This window comes from Anabrus simplex, chromosome 2 (genome assembly GCF_040414725.1).
Source record: "Anabrus simplex isolate iqAnaSimp1 chromosome 2, ASM4041472v1, whole genome shotgun sequence".
In the NCBI taxonomy this organism is placed as follows: Eukaryota; Metazoa; Arthropoda; class Insecta; order Orthoptera; family Tettigoniidae; genus Anabrus; species Anabrus simplex.
Window position 1 is genome coordinate 644,054,085 of NC_090266.1, and position 17,980 is coordinate 644,072,064.

The 17,980-nt window shown below is 37.6% G+C and overlaps 1 protein-coding gene across 1 annotated transcript in view; it reads left to right on the plus strand.

Moving 5' to 3' along the window:
- The window catches only part of LOC136863623 (KICSTOR complex protein SZT2), an 874,751-nt gene that overhangs the window by 240,577 nt on the left and 616,194 nt on the right, over nucleotides 1-17,980 (plus strand). Inside the window, 1 exon segment of the mRNA XM_068226020.1 lies at nucleotides 7,146-7,370. Within this exon segment, the coding sequence (XP_068082121.1) occupies nucleotides 7,146-7,370 (225 nt within the window).

Below are 17,980 nucleotides of genomic sequence, written 5' to 3' on the forward strand. Positions count from 1 at the left end.
TCCTATCCCATCGTCGCCATAAGACCTATCTGTGTCGGTGCGACGTAAAGCCCCTAGCAAAAAAAAAAAAAAAAGTACTAGGGAAAACATTCATCTGTATGATACTCGGGGCATAGTAGACATTGACCTCTCAATTCATAGACTGTCAAAAACTGCTCACTCACATAAAATCAGTTGTTAAGGATTATTTAATAAATTACCACATTCTGCACAGTCCACTCCTACAAGCAACTTTAAAAGGAAATTGATGATTGGTTTAATAGAAAATCCATTTTATAATACCTCTGAATTCTTAGAAATGCTTAATGTTAGTATTTTAATAAAAGGTGTTCGTACATTTAGCCTTGTTAATATTAGTTGACAAAGCCTATTTCATAATATATGATCAATTCAGAAACCAGGTGTTGGATTGCAGAACTTTCCCAGGAGCAGACGTGGACTCTGACCACAGCTTGTTGGTCATGAAATGCCATCTGAAGTTGAAGAAATTGAAGAAAGGAAAGAATGCAAAAAGATGGGATCTAGACAAGTTGAAAGAAAAGAATGTGAGGGATTGTTTCAAGTAACATGTTGAAAAAGGACTAAATGAAAAGGCTGAAGGAAACACTATAGAGGAAGAGTGGAGAGTCATGAAAAATGAAGTGAGTAGGGCTGCTGAAGAAATGTTAGGAAGGAAGAAAAGATCAACTAAGAATCAGTGGATAACTCAAGAGATACTAGACCTGATTGATGAACGACGAAAATACAAGAATGCTAGAAATGAAGAGGGCAGAAAACAATACAGGCAATTAAAGAATGAAGTGGATAGAAAGTGCAAGGTAGCTAAGGAAGAATGCCTGAAGGAGAAGTGCAAGGATGTCGAAGGCTGTATGGTCCTGGGAAAGGTAGATGCTGCATACAGGAAAATCAAGGAAACCTTTGGAGAAAGGAAATCTAGGTGTATGAATATTAAGAGCTCAGATGGAAAGCCACTTCTAGAGAAAGACAAAGCAGAAAGATGGCAGGAGCATATCCAACAGTTGTATCAAGGTAAAGATATAGATAATTTGGTTCTGGAACATGAAGAGGCTGTTGATGCTGATGAAATGGGAGACCCAGTTTTGAGGTCAGAGTTTGACAGAGCTGTTAAGTGACCTAAATAGGAACAAGGCACCTGGAATTGATGACATTCCCTCTGAATTACTGACTGCCTTAGGAGAAACCAGCATGGCAAGGTTATTTCATTTAGTGTGCAAGATGTATGAGACAGGAGAAGTCCCATCTGATTTTCGGCAGAATGTTGTTATACCTATTCCCAAGAAAGCTGGTGCTGACAGGTGTGAAAACTACCGCACCATTAGTTTAGTATCTCATGCCTGCAAAATTTTAACACATATTATTTATAGAACAATGGAAAAACAAGTGGAAGCTGAGTTGGGAGAAGATCAATTTGGCTTCAGAAGAAATATAGGAACACGTGAAGCAATCCTGACTTTACGTCTGATCTTAGAGGATCGAATCAAGGAGGACAAGCCCACGTACATGCCATTCGTAGATCTAGAAAAGGCATTTGATAATGTTGATTGGACCAAGCTATTTATGATTCTGAAGATGATAGGGATCAGATACCGAGAACGAAGAATTATCTACAATCTGTATAAAAATTAGTCTGCTGTGATAAGAATCGAGGGCTTTGAAAAAGAAGCAGCAATCCAGAAAGGAGTGAGGCAAGGCTGCAGTTTGTCCCCTCTCCTTTTCAATGTTTACATAGAACAGGCAGTAAAGGAAATCAAAGAGAAATTTGGAAAGGGAATCACAGTCCAAGGAGAGGAAATCAAAACCTTGAGATTTGCCGATGATATTGTTATTTTATCGGAAACTGCAGACGATATCGAGAAGTTGCTGAATGGTATGGATGAAGTCTTGGGTAAGGAGTACAAGATGAAAATAAATAAGTCCAAAACAAAAGTAATGGAGTGCAGTCGAACGAAGGCAGGTGATGTAGGAAATATTAGATTGGGAAATGAAGTCTTAAAGGAAGTAGATGAATATTGTTACTTGGGTAGTAAAATAACTAACGATGGCAGAAGTAAGGAGGACATAAAATGCAGACTAGCACAAGCCAGGAAGAGCTTTCTTAAGAAAAGAAATTTGCTCACTTCAAACATTGATATCGGAATTAGAAAGATGTTTTTGAAGACTTTCGTGTGGAGCGTGGCATTGTATGGAAGTGAAACATGGACGATAACTAGCTCAGAAAGAAAGAGAATAGAAGCTTTTGAAATGTGGTGTTACAGAAGAATGCTGAAGGTGAGATGGATAGATCGAATCACGAATGAAGAGATACTGAATCGAATTGGTGAGAGGAGATCGATTTGGCTAAATTTGACGAGAAGAAGAGATGGAATGATAGGACACATCTTAAGACACCCAGGACTTGTTCAGTTGGTTTTTGAAGGAAGTGTCGGTGGTAAGAACGGTAGGGGTAGACCAAGGTATGAATATGACAAGCAGATTAGAGCAGATGTAGGATGCAATAGTTACGTAGAAATGAAAAGGTTAGCACAGGATACGGTGGCATGGAGGGCTGCATCAAACCAGTCTATGGACTGATGACTCAAACACACAACACATGATCAATGGCAAATAATGATTCTTGATTCTATGGCAACATCCTCACTTGCTCAATGTAGTTCAGGTAGGGAGTGAGGTGAATCAACTTGTTCTCACTATATCTCTTATAGTACTGTAAACAAATGTTCCCATTGATTCAAACAGCTATTGAGTACATTGTGAAGTAATACTCATTGATTTGTTAATGAATGAAATTGGAGGTTTTTCTACTGCTCTACAGTGTGGCATAGTTTTAACACACAAAGAAGTTGTGTTTGTCAAATTTTCTTAATCAACTCTGTCTCTTTCCTAGAACACTAATTTCTTTCCAAGAAAGTTTCTGATGATGGAAACCACCACCACCAAAAACTCCAAACATAATGTCCCTACAGCATGAATGAGTCTTGGTCTAAGAAGCAATCAGTGCTCAGCTCGATGACCTGCAGATTACGAGGTGATGCATGGTCAGCGTGAGGAATCCTCTCGGCCATTTTTCTTTACTTTGTAGACGGGTGGCTGTCTCACCATCTGGATAGCTCTTCAACAATAAATTGTTTTCATGTAGATTGAATGGACTTCAAACCAATCCCTGGAGTAAGGAAAAATACCCTGACCTGGCTTAGAATCGAATTCAGGGTCTCCAGATTAGAGGCAAGCTCGCTACCCCTATACTGCAGGGTGGATAATAATAATAATAATAATAATAATAATAATAATAATAATAATAATAATAGTACTTTTTTTGTGTGTGGCTATTATTGCTGTATGCAGCCCTTGTAGAGGAGACCCTCCGATGAGCGTAGGCTGTCTCTCCCATGTATGGGAAAGTTTTGTGAGGTGTGTGAGTTGCTGAAATATTGGGGATGCCACAAACACCCAGTCTGCGAACCAGTGGAATTAACCGCTTACACTTAAAATCTTTAGACCCTACCAGGAATCAAACCCAGAGCCCCATGGCCTGAAGGACAAGACACTGACTATTCACAAATGGAGCTAGACAAAATTTGTGATAGACAGGTTTAACAGTCCCTAGCTTCGAGGATAGAAGTGAACAGTTCCATATGTGAAGAGATCCATGCTTGTAAAGCTTGGAAGTGAAACACCATAGCAAGAAAGGCAGGGCTAGAGCAGTGAATGGTGAGCAGCTATTCCACTCTTCCCTGCCCGTACTTCATCCTTGGAAGTGAGTTTGATGTCTGCATCTTACAGTGTTATTTCCACTATTGTATCAATAGTTTTTAATACTAAACTATTGTATCAACCAAGAGGGGACGCACGTGTTAACATGCATCAATCATGTGTGCTCTGTCGCCAAACATAACCAAAAGAGACTCATTTTTATTGTTACTGTTGATCTTTGAAGACAGAAATTTCTAATTGCTATGATCCTTAACAAACAACTTGTTAAATTTATTGGAAGTACTTGTAATTATTCAGAGTTTTTGTTAGAGTTGAATTTAAAATATTGTTTTTGGTGGTGCTAACATTAATTTTACATTGTACTTAATGTTTTAAAATATTTGGTGAAATTAAATACTACACAAAAGTATATGTTTGGTTTATAGTTACATGGAATTAACATTGTATTCAAACATTTTAAAACCAGTTTTCATGAAAATATATGCATAGAATACATTTTTTAAAGAATGAAATGACACATACATGTGAATGAAAAATGTTATTTGTAATATTTTATTATCCAACTGCACTCGCTACTTTTTATAGGAAATTCCACTAATCCCAATTATCGACTACCAGGGGATTAAGCTCGGACATTATAAAACAATGAATTAGATTGTATAAGATCCACCTTTTCAATCAAAGATGTGTTGTTGGTTAAAATTACAACCCCATTTATGTATGGTACCGGTTTCAACACCCATGGACGTCATCATCAGCCAAGTAGGGTAATTATACAAAGATACATAGTAAACTTTAAATACACAAAATTGACCCTCATAATTAAAACTGTCTGTAACAAGTTGAAATACAAAGCATAATAATGCTAAATGTCCCGGTTTGAATACACAATTTGTGCAAGTTTAACAACTTGTTAGTCACAAATAAGAAACTGAAGCTGAGGAGCTTCAATTGCATCGAAATCTGTATACACCTGATTTTGAGAAAGGGTTAGGTCTATTGATCAAGTTGGAATTGTGTAGAATGTGACTGCAGCAGCTCATATCTCGGGCAAACTGGTCAGAGCATAAAAATCAGGTACACAGAACATACAAATGCAATTAGGTATAATAGATCTTCTGCGGTAGGCCAGCATATACAAGACGCTAAGCACAAATTTACGGAATAGGTCAGGATATTGAAATCTTTGACAAGCTTAGCAAAGGCCCCCTTTTAGATACTACCAAAAACTGCTACATTCACTTAGTTTAACGTTAAGAATTTAATTCTTCAGGTTCCGTATTGAATCAAGATTCACAATAAAGAAAGAAAAAGATAATAGCCACCTTTTCAATACTATATATTGCGTGAAAATTTTACATTTTTGTTAAATCATCACATTTTTTGTACATCTGGTACCGGTTTCGACAAGATTCCATGTCATCATCAGCCAAGAACAAATTACACAAAGACAAAATACATTGATCATGACTCCCATAGTAATATCACAATAATAGTTCAAGAAATATAATAATCATTTTTATCTCACTGACAATCAGCTTGTATATATAAATATAATTTTAGCTTTATCATGTATATTTCTTGAACTATTATTGTGATATTACTATGGGAGTCATGATCAATGTATTTTGTCTTTGTGTAATTTGTTCTTGGCTGATGATGACATGGAATCTTGTTAAAACTGGTACCAGATGTACAAACAACGTGATGATTTAACAAAAATGTAAAATTTTCACTTAATATATAGTATTGAAAAGGTGGATATTATCTTTTTCTTTCTTTATTGTGACATTCACTTAGACCGATTTTTTAAATCCAAACTTTAAATTATATCTCTGAGAAACCAAAAATCCTGTTTGATGTTCTCATTCCAGTGTTTAATATGTTTAAAATTCCAAAAAATAGCTCAGTCTTTCAGATAGGACGTTACACTTTGACACAATATTCCCTCCTACCTCCAATATCCCCTGATCCCGCCACTCCTATCACCCTTCCCCCTCCTCTTTCCTAACACACTCCTTCTCTATCCCCTTCCTTCCCGAGCCGGTCCACGTGACTTCTTATCCAGTTCCTCTTCAACTCCGCAGCACAAGCAACCAGCCCACTGAGGTGACTCCCTTCATAAAGTTTTACTCTCTTGCCCCATTTCCATTATCCAAGTTTAACTCGTTTTTATCTTTCATACTACAGGCCCGCATTGGATCGAGAACCTTTGCTTTTAACATCTTCAACACACAGTTCCGGCCACAAGATCCACTCTCTTCATTATAATACAACATAACATCCGTTTTTTTTTTTTTTTTCTTTTTCAAGTTGCTTTACGTCGCACCGACACAGACAAGTCTTATGGCGACGATGGGACAGGAAGGAGCTAGGAGTGGGAAGGAAGCAGCCGTGTCCTTAATTAGGTACATCCCCAGCATTTGCCTGGTGTGAAAATGGGAAACCGCGGAAAACCATCTTCAGGGCTGCCGACAGTGGGGTTCGAACCCACTGCCTCCCGAATACTGGATACTGGCCGCAATTAAGTGACTGCAGCTATCGAGCAACATCGTATTTTATGAAGATAGTTTTCATATATATTACCAGTTGACTTAGTGTCTTTTTTATGCTCACGGAGGAACACCAACTACTCTTTTAACCTATTACAGCATTGCACTCTGTATACAGCTCTCTGCATATGTTGTGGCTACCAATGCCGCATAAAGGACCCAAATCTATTAAAAAATTTAAGAGTGCGAGGCTCCTCAGCTTCAGTTTTCTATTTGTGACTAACAAGTTGTTAAACTTGTACAAATTGTGAATTCAAACCTGGACATTTAGCATTATTATGCTTTGTATTTTAACTTGTTATAGACATTTTTAATTATGAGGGTCAATGTTGTGTGTTTAAACTTTACTATGTATCTTACTTGGTTGATGATGACGTCCATGGATGTTGAAACCGGTACCATACATAAATGAGGTATTATTTTAACCGACAACACATCTTGTACTGAACAGGTGGATCTTGTACAATGTAATTCATTGTTTTGTAATCTCTCTTCAATACAGACCAAACATGAAATTGTTGACTTTAAATCAGACATTATAGTTTTTTAAATATTACATAACTATTTACAATATGTTTATAATTATTACTACTACTATCACTATATTACTCTAAGAGACTACTATTATTAGCCCTAATTTTTTTTTAAATTCACAAATAAATAAAACTTGTAATATATAAATAGGCTTATTTTTCACACTCTCTACTTAACAGTGGTGTATGGTTAGTATGACCATGACAGGATTCATGCAAGTGCTGTACAGTAAAGCTGTCTATGTGTCCCTTTTTGACCAAGGAGGTCCTCCCAGAAAACTTAATCTGCATTCAGAATTAACTCTTGAACTCTTCTTATATGTTTCAGGTATGAACGCATGCCTTCCGACTTTGGAACTGTTGTCTTTCCGGATGGGACTCAGCCTGTAAGACCCAGTAAGCACCAAACATCGGGAGCAAATTCTGGAGGAGGTTTACTTACTACATTATCGAGGTATCTGCATCATCGACGTTGGATTTGGGCTGCTCAGGATGGATCCAATTCCTCTCTGGGTCTGCCAGCCATAGCCCGGATCCTTTCTACTATCACCAAGTAAGCTGTACAGAGAGTATCATCTCATAACTAATAATCAGTTTCTTCTGCATCCTATCATCTTTAATTGAATGATATAGTAAAGTAGACTTTACTGTAATTAATAAAAAATTGTATCAGTCAATAGTTATGAAATCCATGAGAAATTCCTCTATACATTGTGTACCAAAACAAAATTACATTTATGATCTCCATTTTCTAGAGACTTTATTTTAATATTTCCAGAAGCATACTACTATACAATGGCTGACATTCATTGCTGTAACTTTGCTCAGAGAATGTCTAACAATTTCCTGAACATTTGATCACTGTCTATAAACCCACCTATATTAAATAGAAATACATGCTGAAGGTGTTGCAATTTCATTTTCTGTCAGTTTAGTTCTTTTAATGATCTTAATGTTACTTCACGCTTCATTGAAACCCACTGAGAATTTTCTGGTAGGCAAGATACCTCCTATCTATAGAACTCACAGAGATTTATCTCTTAAAAGCTAGGAAACCAACCATATATATACGAGATGCTCTCCTATCTCTAAGTAATTTATACAACAAAACTTAAGTCTACTTTACTGGCATTCTTAGCAACCTTTACATTAAGTATCTCTGGTGCAGACTGTCTACTTAGGCAATATGGTCAAGTTGTTTCTCACCACAGATTGGATTTGGGGAGACCCATGTAGTCAGTTTTCTAGGAAGTTTTTTAAAGAATGTAGATTTTAGGACTATATTATGTTCTCTGCGTAGACTAATGAGTCTTTCTCCATTGACATTTGTTCTTCGATGAGCAGGAAATTTACCTACTATGGATCGATGACAACGTTCTTTGCCAATTTGAGTATTAAAATCGCCAAGCAATATTATTGTGTTTATGGATGGAATTTGTTGCAAGGTGTTTGAAACTTCATGCCAAAATGTTTGTTTGTTCTTTCTGGATTTTATTTTTTTCATGTACATTTACAATAGTGTAGACTTTTGTTGATTTAAAGGTTAGCGTGGAAAGTCTTTCATTAGGAGATTTAAACTCAGTTATAGAATCTAGTATATTCTTGTTTACAATAAAACCTGTTCCAAATTGAGATACATTCTTCATAACTCTTTTTCCTGATTTTCCCTTAGTGCCTCCGTGGCTCAGGCAGCAGCGTGCCAGCCTCTAACCGCTGGGTTCTGTGGTTCTGTGGTTCAAATTCCGATCACTCCATGTGAGATTTGTGCTTTTTTTTCTCCAGGTACTCCGGTTTTCCGTGTCATCTTTCATTCCAGCAACACTCTCCAATATCATTTCATTTCATTAATCATTCATTAATCATTGCCCCAGAGGAGTGTGACAGACTTTGGCAGCCAGCACAATTCCCTTCCTCTCCGCTAGAACGGGGCTTCATTCATTCCATTCCTGACCCGGTCAAATGACTGGGAACAGGCTGTGAATTTTCATTATTATTATTATTATTATTATTATTATTATTATTATTATTATTATTAAACAAACGTTGACCTAGGAAGGCCTGATAGGAAAGATAAAAGCAAAGAGACTGACACAAGGATGTGGAATCAATGCCAGTCTCAACTAGCGGAACCATTGTCACCAATACATGCTCCTAAGTTGAGAGCACCTGTTCCCCTTTTTAGTCACCTCTTATGACAGGTAGCGGATGCCACGGATGAATTCTACTGCCCCACCCACAGGGGCTGAGGATTCTATGGCAGAACTTTGTACTAACATTTCATTAAAATTACAGTTTGCTCAATTGCAACCTGCTGACTTGTGGTTATACTGTCATTCGTGACTCTCCTGAACCTCAAGAAAATATTGAAGTGCTTAACTATGTTCCCCTCTACTTATTTCTGTGAAACTACATTCACCAACCTCATGTAGGTTGAAATCAAATTTCTCCGGGCGAGTTGGCCATGCGGTTAGGGGCGTGCAGCTGTGAGCTCGCATCCAGGAGATAGTGGGTTCGAATCCCACTCTTGGCAGCCCTGAAGATGGTTTTCTGTGGTTTCCCATTTTTACACCAGGCAAATGCTGGGGCTGTACCTTAATAAAGGCCACGGCCGCTTCCTTCCCATTCCTAGGCCTTTCCTGTCCAATATTGGTGTGGACTGGAAAAGGAGGCCAAAAATGGTGTTGGAATTTTACTGACAAAAGATATGAATGCCATGTCAGAAGTTTCCTACAAGAACGACAGGATCAAAAAAATTTCTGTACAATTAGAGTCAACAAATTATGTGATTGTACAGGTGTACGCCCCACAGACTGGATGCAGTGCTGACGATAAAGAAAAATTTCTTCAAGACTTAAATTATGTAATCGATGAAGAATGCGTTATTATTTGAGACCTAAATGCACAAGTTGGAGCAAACAGACAAGGCTGTGAGGATATATTTGGGCCACATAAGTTTGGAAACAGAAATACAGATCTTTGTAGAAGAAATGGCATGATCATCAAGAACACCTTCTTCAAAAAATGGGAGAGCCACAGAATAACAAGGTATAGCTGGGATGGCAAACATAAGTCTTTGATCGATTATCTCATCACAAACAAAGGTGGAGGGAAATGGTTGACTGATGTCAAGGCTATTCCCAGCAAAAGTATGGACAGCGACCATAGATTGCTGATCATGGACTTGGACCATATGACAAATGAAATTGAGAAAAAAACAAAGAAGAAATGAAAAAATTAAGAACTGAGCTTTTTCTAATTTCTGTAATACAACAAAACCTACCACAGGGAGAAACAAAAACAATAGAGGTGGAGTGGAAAATTTTTAAAGTTACATTTGTGGGAGAAGCTAAAGAACTCTTTGAGTTAACAGGATCGACCAAGAAGGAAAAAGAGACACCTTGGTGGAACGACCAAGTCAAAACAGCCATTAAAAGCAACAAACCAAGCAAAAAAGATGCTGGATAAAGAAAAACAAAAAACCATCCAAGACCAAGTAAGCCAAGAAGTTAATAGACTACAGGAACTTTATAGAACAATGAAACTCATAGTTGAGAGAGTAGTAAGAGAAGAGAAGAAAAAAGCATGGAATGAGTTTGTGGATAAATTAGAATTAGACAGCAGAGGTAATAGGAAATTATTGTACAGGGTGGTCAAGAACAGAAGGTGTCTACAAGAGGATATAAAGGAAATAGAAGGGGACAACAGAATCTTAGTGCGAGAAGAAGGTGAAATCAGGAATGAATTTAAGACCATTTTTATAATCTCTTAAATGAAGTAGCGAGCACTACATCAGACAGTGAGGAACCCTGTAGTAGTAACGAGAAAAGTAGAAGAATAGGACCCCCAGTTACATGGCTGGAGATAGAAAAGTCCATGAAAAGTATGAGGAAAGGAAAAGCAGTTGGAGTGGATGAGTTAAGTACAGATATGTTGTGAGCAGCAGGAACTCCAGCAGTCCAAGAGTTATATAGACTTCTCAACATAGTATGGCAGTAAAACACTACCTCAGAAGACTGTAAGAAGGGTATAATCGTACCTCTTTTCAAGAAGGGAAGTAGACGGAAATGCATCAACTACCGTGGAATTACTTTGCTCTCTCATGATCTAAAACTTGTGGAAAAAATCATAGAGAGTATATTAAGAGAAATTGTAGAACCTTTATTGGAAGAGGAACAACATGGTTTTAGGCCTGGAATAATAACTACAGACCTTATCTTTGCTGTCAGGATGTTAATGGATAAGTACTGGGAAAAAGGGAAACCACTTTTTCTACTATTCCTAGACATCGAAAAGGCTTAGGATAGTATACCAAAGGAGCATATCTGGAAATGCCTAAAAGTGAAGATACTATAAGATAAAACCAGAAGTTGTGTGCAAGTGGGTTGTGGGCTGTCCAAAAGGTTTGAAATGAAGAGAAGAGTACAGCAAGGCAGTGCTTTGTCACCCCTCTTATTTATCACTCTGATGGATGCAATAATAAGGGCTCTAAAATCAAAGGAGCAGCAGGACTTGCAAGCTTTCATCTTTGCAGACAACGTTGTGATCTGGGCTGGAACTGAAAATGATGTGGAGAAAAAGCTGCAGAAATGGAGTCAAGAGTTTAAGAGGTATGATTTAAATATCACCAAGGCTAAGACGGTGGTGATGAAGATACAGAGGGGAGATGACAAACCACAAATCAGGATAAATGACACCAAACTGGGCAGTGTTCCAACTTTTAAGTACTTGGGTAGTATAGTATCAAAAGACAATCTTACAAAATATGAGGTGGACAATCCAGTTAGCAAGGCAACTCAATTTTACCACCAACTGCTGTGGGATAAACAAGTACCATTAAAAGCAAAGATCACATTATATAAATCAGTTATACACCCATCCTCACATATAGCGTGGTAACTACCACCTTAATGAGACAAGACAACTCAAAACTCCAGCTGCAGAAATGAAGTTCCTACGCACTATAATACAGAAGACCAGGAAGGACAAGTTCAGGGATGAAAAAGTCCGAGAGGAGATGGGAATAGGAGACTCCCTACTACAGAGGATTCAGAAAGCAAGACTGAAGTGGTTTGGCCATGTAAGACGAATGAGTGCAAGCAGGACTGCAAGAAGAGAATATGAAAGAGAAGTAAAAAGAAAAAGACCAGTGGGCAGACAAGAAGAAAATGGACAGGTCTGGTGAAGAAAAATGTCTAGGAGAGAAGACAAGATTGGGAGAATATTATGACAGAACAGTGGTTCATGGACATACAAAGATGGAGAGGGCTCGTACACCACACCCGGGCAACTCAAGATGGTCGATGATGATGATGATTATGATGATGATGTACAAGGTGACGAGAATCTAATTGTGAAGGGAGACAGGAATGCAGTGGTAGGCCAAGGAAGAGAATGTAAATACAGTAGGAGAATTCAGATTTGGGTAAAGGAATGAAGGAGGAAGTCGGCTGGTTGAATTCTGCCCCAATCACAATTCAGTCCTTGCTAATACCTTGTTCAAACACCACAGACAATGGCTGTTTATGTGGATGAGACCTGGAGACATTGGAAGGTAACAAGTAGATTTCATTTGGATTAGGCAGAGATACAGAAACCAGTAGTTGGATAGCAAATCTTTCTCAGGAGCAGATGTGGACTCTGATCACAACTTGTTGGCCATGAAATGCTATCTGAAGTTGAAGAACTTGAAGAAGGGAAGGAATGCAAGGAGATAGGATCTAGACAAGTTGAAAGAAAGGAGCGTGAGGGATTGTTTCTAGGAACACATTGCGTAAGGACTAAATGAAAAGGCTGAAGGAAACACAATAGAGGAAGTATGGACAATCATGAAGAAGGAGGCCAGTAGGGTTGCTGAAGAAATGTTAGGAAGAAAGGAAAGATCAACTAAGAATCAATGGATAACTCATTAAATACTAGACCTGATTGATGAACGACAAAAATACAAGAATATTATAATCTATTGGGTTCATTATCCATATTGATGATTCTAATAATCGCAAATATAAAGATAAGAAGTTTCCACCTAATCAATACCTTTATTTTGTATAAGGTACTTAAAATATTTTTACTTAACAGTACTGGTTTTGACCCTATTTGTGGGTCATCTTCAGCTGCTGAAGAACCTTCGTCTTAATTAGAACAACATATAATATTAAAACATTACTTATCTTGATTACAAATGACTAATGCTAAATTACACTGATGTGGTGTTGTAATAAAATATGCTTGAAAGAGTAGTTTTGATAGTCTAAAATGTTCGTTATGACAGTGATCTTGATGTTCACTCATATACTCGTTTATTCAAACTAGTGTTGCAATGTTAACACACTTTTTTAAAATTAAAAACATCTTAATGTTGAGTTAATAAAACATATACTAATTACCGATGACTAATGCTAAAATACAACGATGTGTTAATAAAATATGCTTGAAAGAGTGGCTTTGAAAGTCTAATATGTTCACCAGCTTGTTAAGACACTGTTATTGATGTTGACACACATACTAATTCATTCAATCCATTGTTATAATGTTGACACACTTATTTAAATTAAAAACATCCTAATGTTGAGTTATATGGTACTGTATTTTATAAAATCCGCATCAGTAGGAGATTTGATAATGAATAATGATGTATGTTGATTAGCATGTGTGATGAGATAAACGCGAGTTGTGTGTATTTAACAATAAATTTAAAATCTTAGCTCAGGCTCAAGTTGTTTGGTTTAATGTTCCATTAACAAAGGTGCGAATGTTCCCCTCTTCATTATCGCGTTCTGTTGGACTATGTCAAAAGATTTGCTGTCTTGGCTTGTCATTTATGTGCTCTCGGGACAACAACTTGACCCTGAGCTAAGCTTATGAAGATTTTAAATTTATTGTTAAAAACACGCGACTTGAGCCTATCTCATCACACAAGCTTATCAACATACATCATTATTCATTACCAAATTTCCTACTGATGCAGATTTTATAAAATACAGTACCATATAACCCAACATTAAGATGTTTTTAATTTAAAACAAGTATGTCAACATTATAACAATGGATTGAATGAATGAGTTTATGTGTGACAGACAAATGCTGGGATGGTACCTTAATAAAAGACAAAGGCCAATTTCTTTCCCAATCCTTCCCCCGCCCATCCTTAGGGGAAAGACACCAAATAAGAGCGCACACCTTAAAACCATACATACATACATACATACATACATACATACATACATACATACATACATACATACATTCATTATCATTAAAGACTGTTTTGCCTTTCAGCGTTCAGTCTGCAAGCCTCTGTGAATTTACTAAATGTCGCCACAATCCTCTATTTACAACTAGTGCTGTGGCCTCATTTAGTTCTATACCTCTTATCTTTAAATCGTTAGAAACTGAGTCTAAACATCGTCGTATTGGTCTCCCTCTACTTCTCTTACCCTCCATAACAGAGTCCATTATTCTCCTGGGTAACCTATCCTCCTCCATTCATTCCACATGACCCCACCACCGAAGCCAGTTTATGCGTACAGCTTCATCCATCGAGTTAATTCCTAACTTAGCCTTTATCTCCTCATTCCGAGTACCGTCCTGCCATTGTCCCCACCTGTTTGTACCAGCAATCATTCTTGCTACTTTCATGTCTATTACTTCTAACTTATGAATAAGATATACTGAGTCCACCCAGCTTTCGCTCCCGTAAAGCAAAGTTGGTCTGAAAACAGACCGATGTAAAGATAGTTTTGTCTGGGAGCTGACTTCCTTCTTACAGAATACTGTTGATCGCTACTGCGAGCTCACTGCATTAGGTTTACTACAACTTGATTCAATCTCCCTTACTATATTACCACCCTGGGAGAACACACAACCTAAATACTTGAAATTATCGACCTGTTCTAGCTTTGCATCACCAATCTGACATTCAGTTCTGTTGAATTTCTTATCTACTGACATCAGTTTAGTCTTTGAAAGGCTAATTTTCATGCCATACTCATTGCACCTATTTTCAAGTTGCAAGATATTAGACTGCAGCCTTTCTGCACAATCTGCCATTAAGACCAAGTCGTCAGCATAGGCTAGACTGCTTACTACATTTCCACCTAACTGAATCCCTCCCTGCCATTTTATACCTTTCAGCAGATAATCCATGTAAACTACGAACAGCAAAGGTGAAAGATTACAGCCTTGTCTAACTCCTGTAAGTACCCTGAATGAAGAACTCATTCTACCGTCAATTCTGATTGAAGCCCAATTGTCAACATAAATACCTTTGATTGATTTTAATAATCTACCTTTAATTCCATAGATCCCCAGTATGGCAAACATCTTTTCCCTCGGTACCCTGACATATGCTTTCTCTAGATCTATGAAACATAAACACAACTGCCTATTCCTCTCGTAGCATTTTTCAATTACTTGGCGCATACTGAAAATCTGATCCTGACAACCCCTCTGTGGTCTGAAACCACACTGGTTTTCATCCAACTTCCTCTCAACGACTGATCGCACCCTCCCTTCCAAGATGCCAGTGAATACTTTGCCTGGTATACTAATCAATGAGATACCTCGATAGTTATTGCAATCCTTCCTGTTCCCTTGCTTATAGATAGGTGCAATTACTGCTTTTGTCCATTCTGAAGGTACCTTACCAACACTCCACGCTAATTTTACTACTCTATGAAGCCATTTCATCCCTGCCTTCCCACTATACTTCACCATTTCAGGTCTAATTTCATCTATTCCTGCTGCTTTATGACAATGGAGTTTATTTACCATTCTTTCCACTTCCTCAAGCATAATTTCACCATCATCATTTTCCTCCTCCCCATGAGCTTGGCTGTTCGCAACACCTCCAGGAAGATCTCCTTTTACGTTGAGAAGATTTTCAAAATATTCCCTGCACCTCTCCAGAGATTCCCTGGGATCTATTATGAGTTCACCTGAATTACTCAAAACACAGTTAATTTCCTTTTTCCCTCCCTTCCTATGATTCTTTATTACTGTTCAGAAAGGTTTCACTGCTGCTTGACCAAGCCTTTCCAGGTTATTACCAAAATCTTCCCACGACTTCTTTTTGGATTCAACAATTATTTGTTTCGCTCTGTTTCTTTCATCTACATACAAATCCCTGTCTGTCTCGGCTCTTGTGTGGAGCCATTTCTGATAAGCCTTCATTTTACATTTACAAGCTGCTCTCACTTCGTCATTCCACCAAGATGTTTGCCTTTTTCCCATCTTTACACAAAGTTGTTCCTAGGCACTCCCTTGCTGTTTCTACTACAGCATCCCTGTATGCCACCCATTCGTTTCTATATCCTGAACCTGCTTACTGTCTACTGTTCGAAACTTCTCACTGATCATATCCATGTACTTCTGTCTAATTTCCTTGTCCGGGAGATTTTCTACCCTTATTCGTTTGCAGACAGATTTCACTTTCTCTACCCTAGGCCTAGAGATACTTAGTTCACTACAGATCAGATAGTGGTCTGTATCATCAAAAAATCCCCGGAAATCTCGTATATTCCTAACAGATTTCCTGAATTCGAAATCGGTTAAGATATAGTTTATTATGGATCTGGTACCCCTAGCCTCCCATGTGTAGTGGTGAATAGCCTTATGCTTGAAGAATGTATTCGTAACTGCTAAACCCATACTAGCACAGAAGTCCAGCAAACACTTCCCATTCCCATTAGCTTCCATATCTTTCGCACATTTACCAATCACCCTTTCGTATCTTTCAGTTCTGTTCCTAACTCTCGCATTGAAATCGCCCATTAGCACTATTCTATCCTTGCTGTTGACCCTGACCACGATCAACAAATTAATCTATAAAGCCACCTAATCGATACTTTATTTCTTTTGCCTTTGGCAAACTTAAAAATACATTAACAAACACAGTACATGTTTCGACCATTTAGTGGTCATCTTCAGCTGTATATAAAAAAAAATCTTAGATGATAACATTTAAAAGCAAGCACATTGGATCTTAAAACTATATCCCATGGGAATCCAAAAACTATTGTACTACAGTAAATGCTTTAAATGAAATGGAAGAGGGGGGGGGGGGGTTGGGGGTAAGGAGATTATTGTGAATGATACTTAAATTACAGTATCGTTTACAATTGTGTTTAAAAACTTAAATGATGAAAAACATATTTAAAATATTTAAAAGCGTCTATGGTAAAATTCTTTTTGATAACATTAGGTGGCGTGAATAAAAAGTTCGTGTTTGTAATAATCTTCAGGCATTTGTGAGAAAAATAATAACTTAATTAAAATTCGCGTCTGTGGTGATGTTAAACACTTTGTTTTTAATAAACATACTTTAAAATATTCTAAAGTGTCTATGGTAAGGCACTTATTCAAAAACACTTGTGCTTGAATTAAAGTTTGTCATATGCACCAGTCTTCATGTATTTATTGTTTATATTTAATAACTTCCTTGAGTGATATTCTTGTGGTTAAAACATACGTGGGGCAATCTGGGAGGAGCTTTTTAATTATGTAATGTGAAAATGGGAACTAATATTTACTGGACATAACTGAATTATTACATCAAAGCATCGAAGAGTATTTATTTATTCATCTGTCATGTCGACTTGTGTATCCAGCCGTTATCTGTATTATCGGCCATTGTTGGAACTGTTTCCTAACTGTGGAAGTTACCAGACCAATTTAATTCAAGTTATCTATCCATTATTGTCAGGCATTTGACTGAACTCTGTAGTGCGCCGAATTATCATTTGTAACTTCTGCGCATTTTCGCGGTGCACGCATTGAATTATGGGACTGCCTCTCGGCTAGCTCGGTGTGAGCTCAGTAGTCTGCTGTAGTCAGCTCCCCGTTACTCTCCAAGATGGCTGTGTTGTATGAAGCTCCCAAGCAGACGGCTTGGCGAAAAGGGAAAGCTATTATAATGGAGCTTGACTCCGGCGGTTAAGGAGTAATGTGAGGGCTAGGCCCTATTATTCCTTCAAAGTTATCCAGTGTGCTCCAACCCTTTTTTTGTTCTTAATGTAACATGTAAACTTGGTGCAGTGAGTTATCCGTTATCGGAATTTAAAGTTTCAAGTGTCTTGTAAGTTTGGATATCTTTACTCCAAGTAAGTACTGAAAATTATAATTTATTGAAGGGATCCCAGTCGTTCAGGCACTAGTGTGAGTAATTTC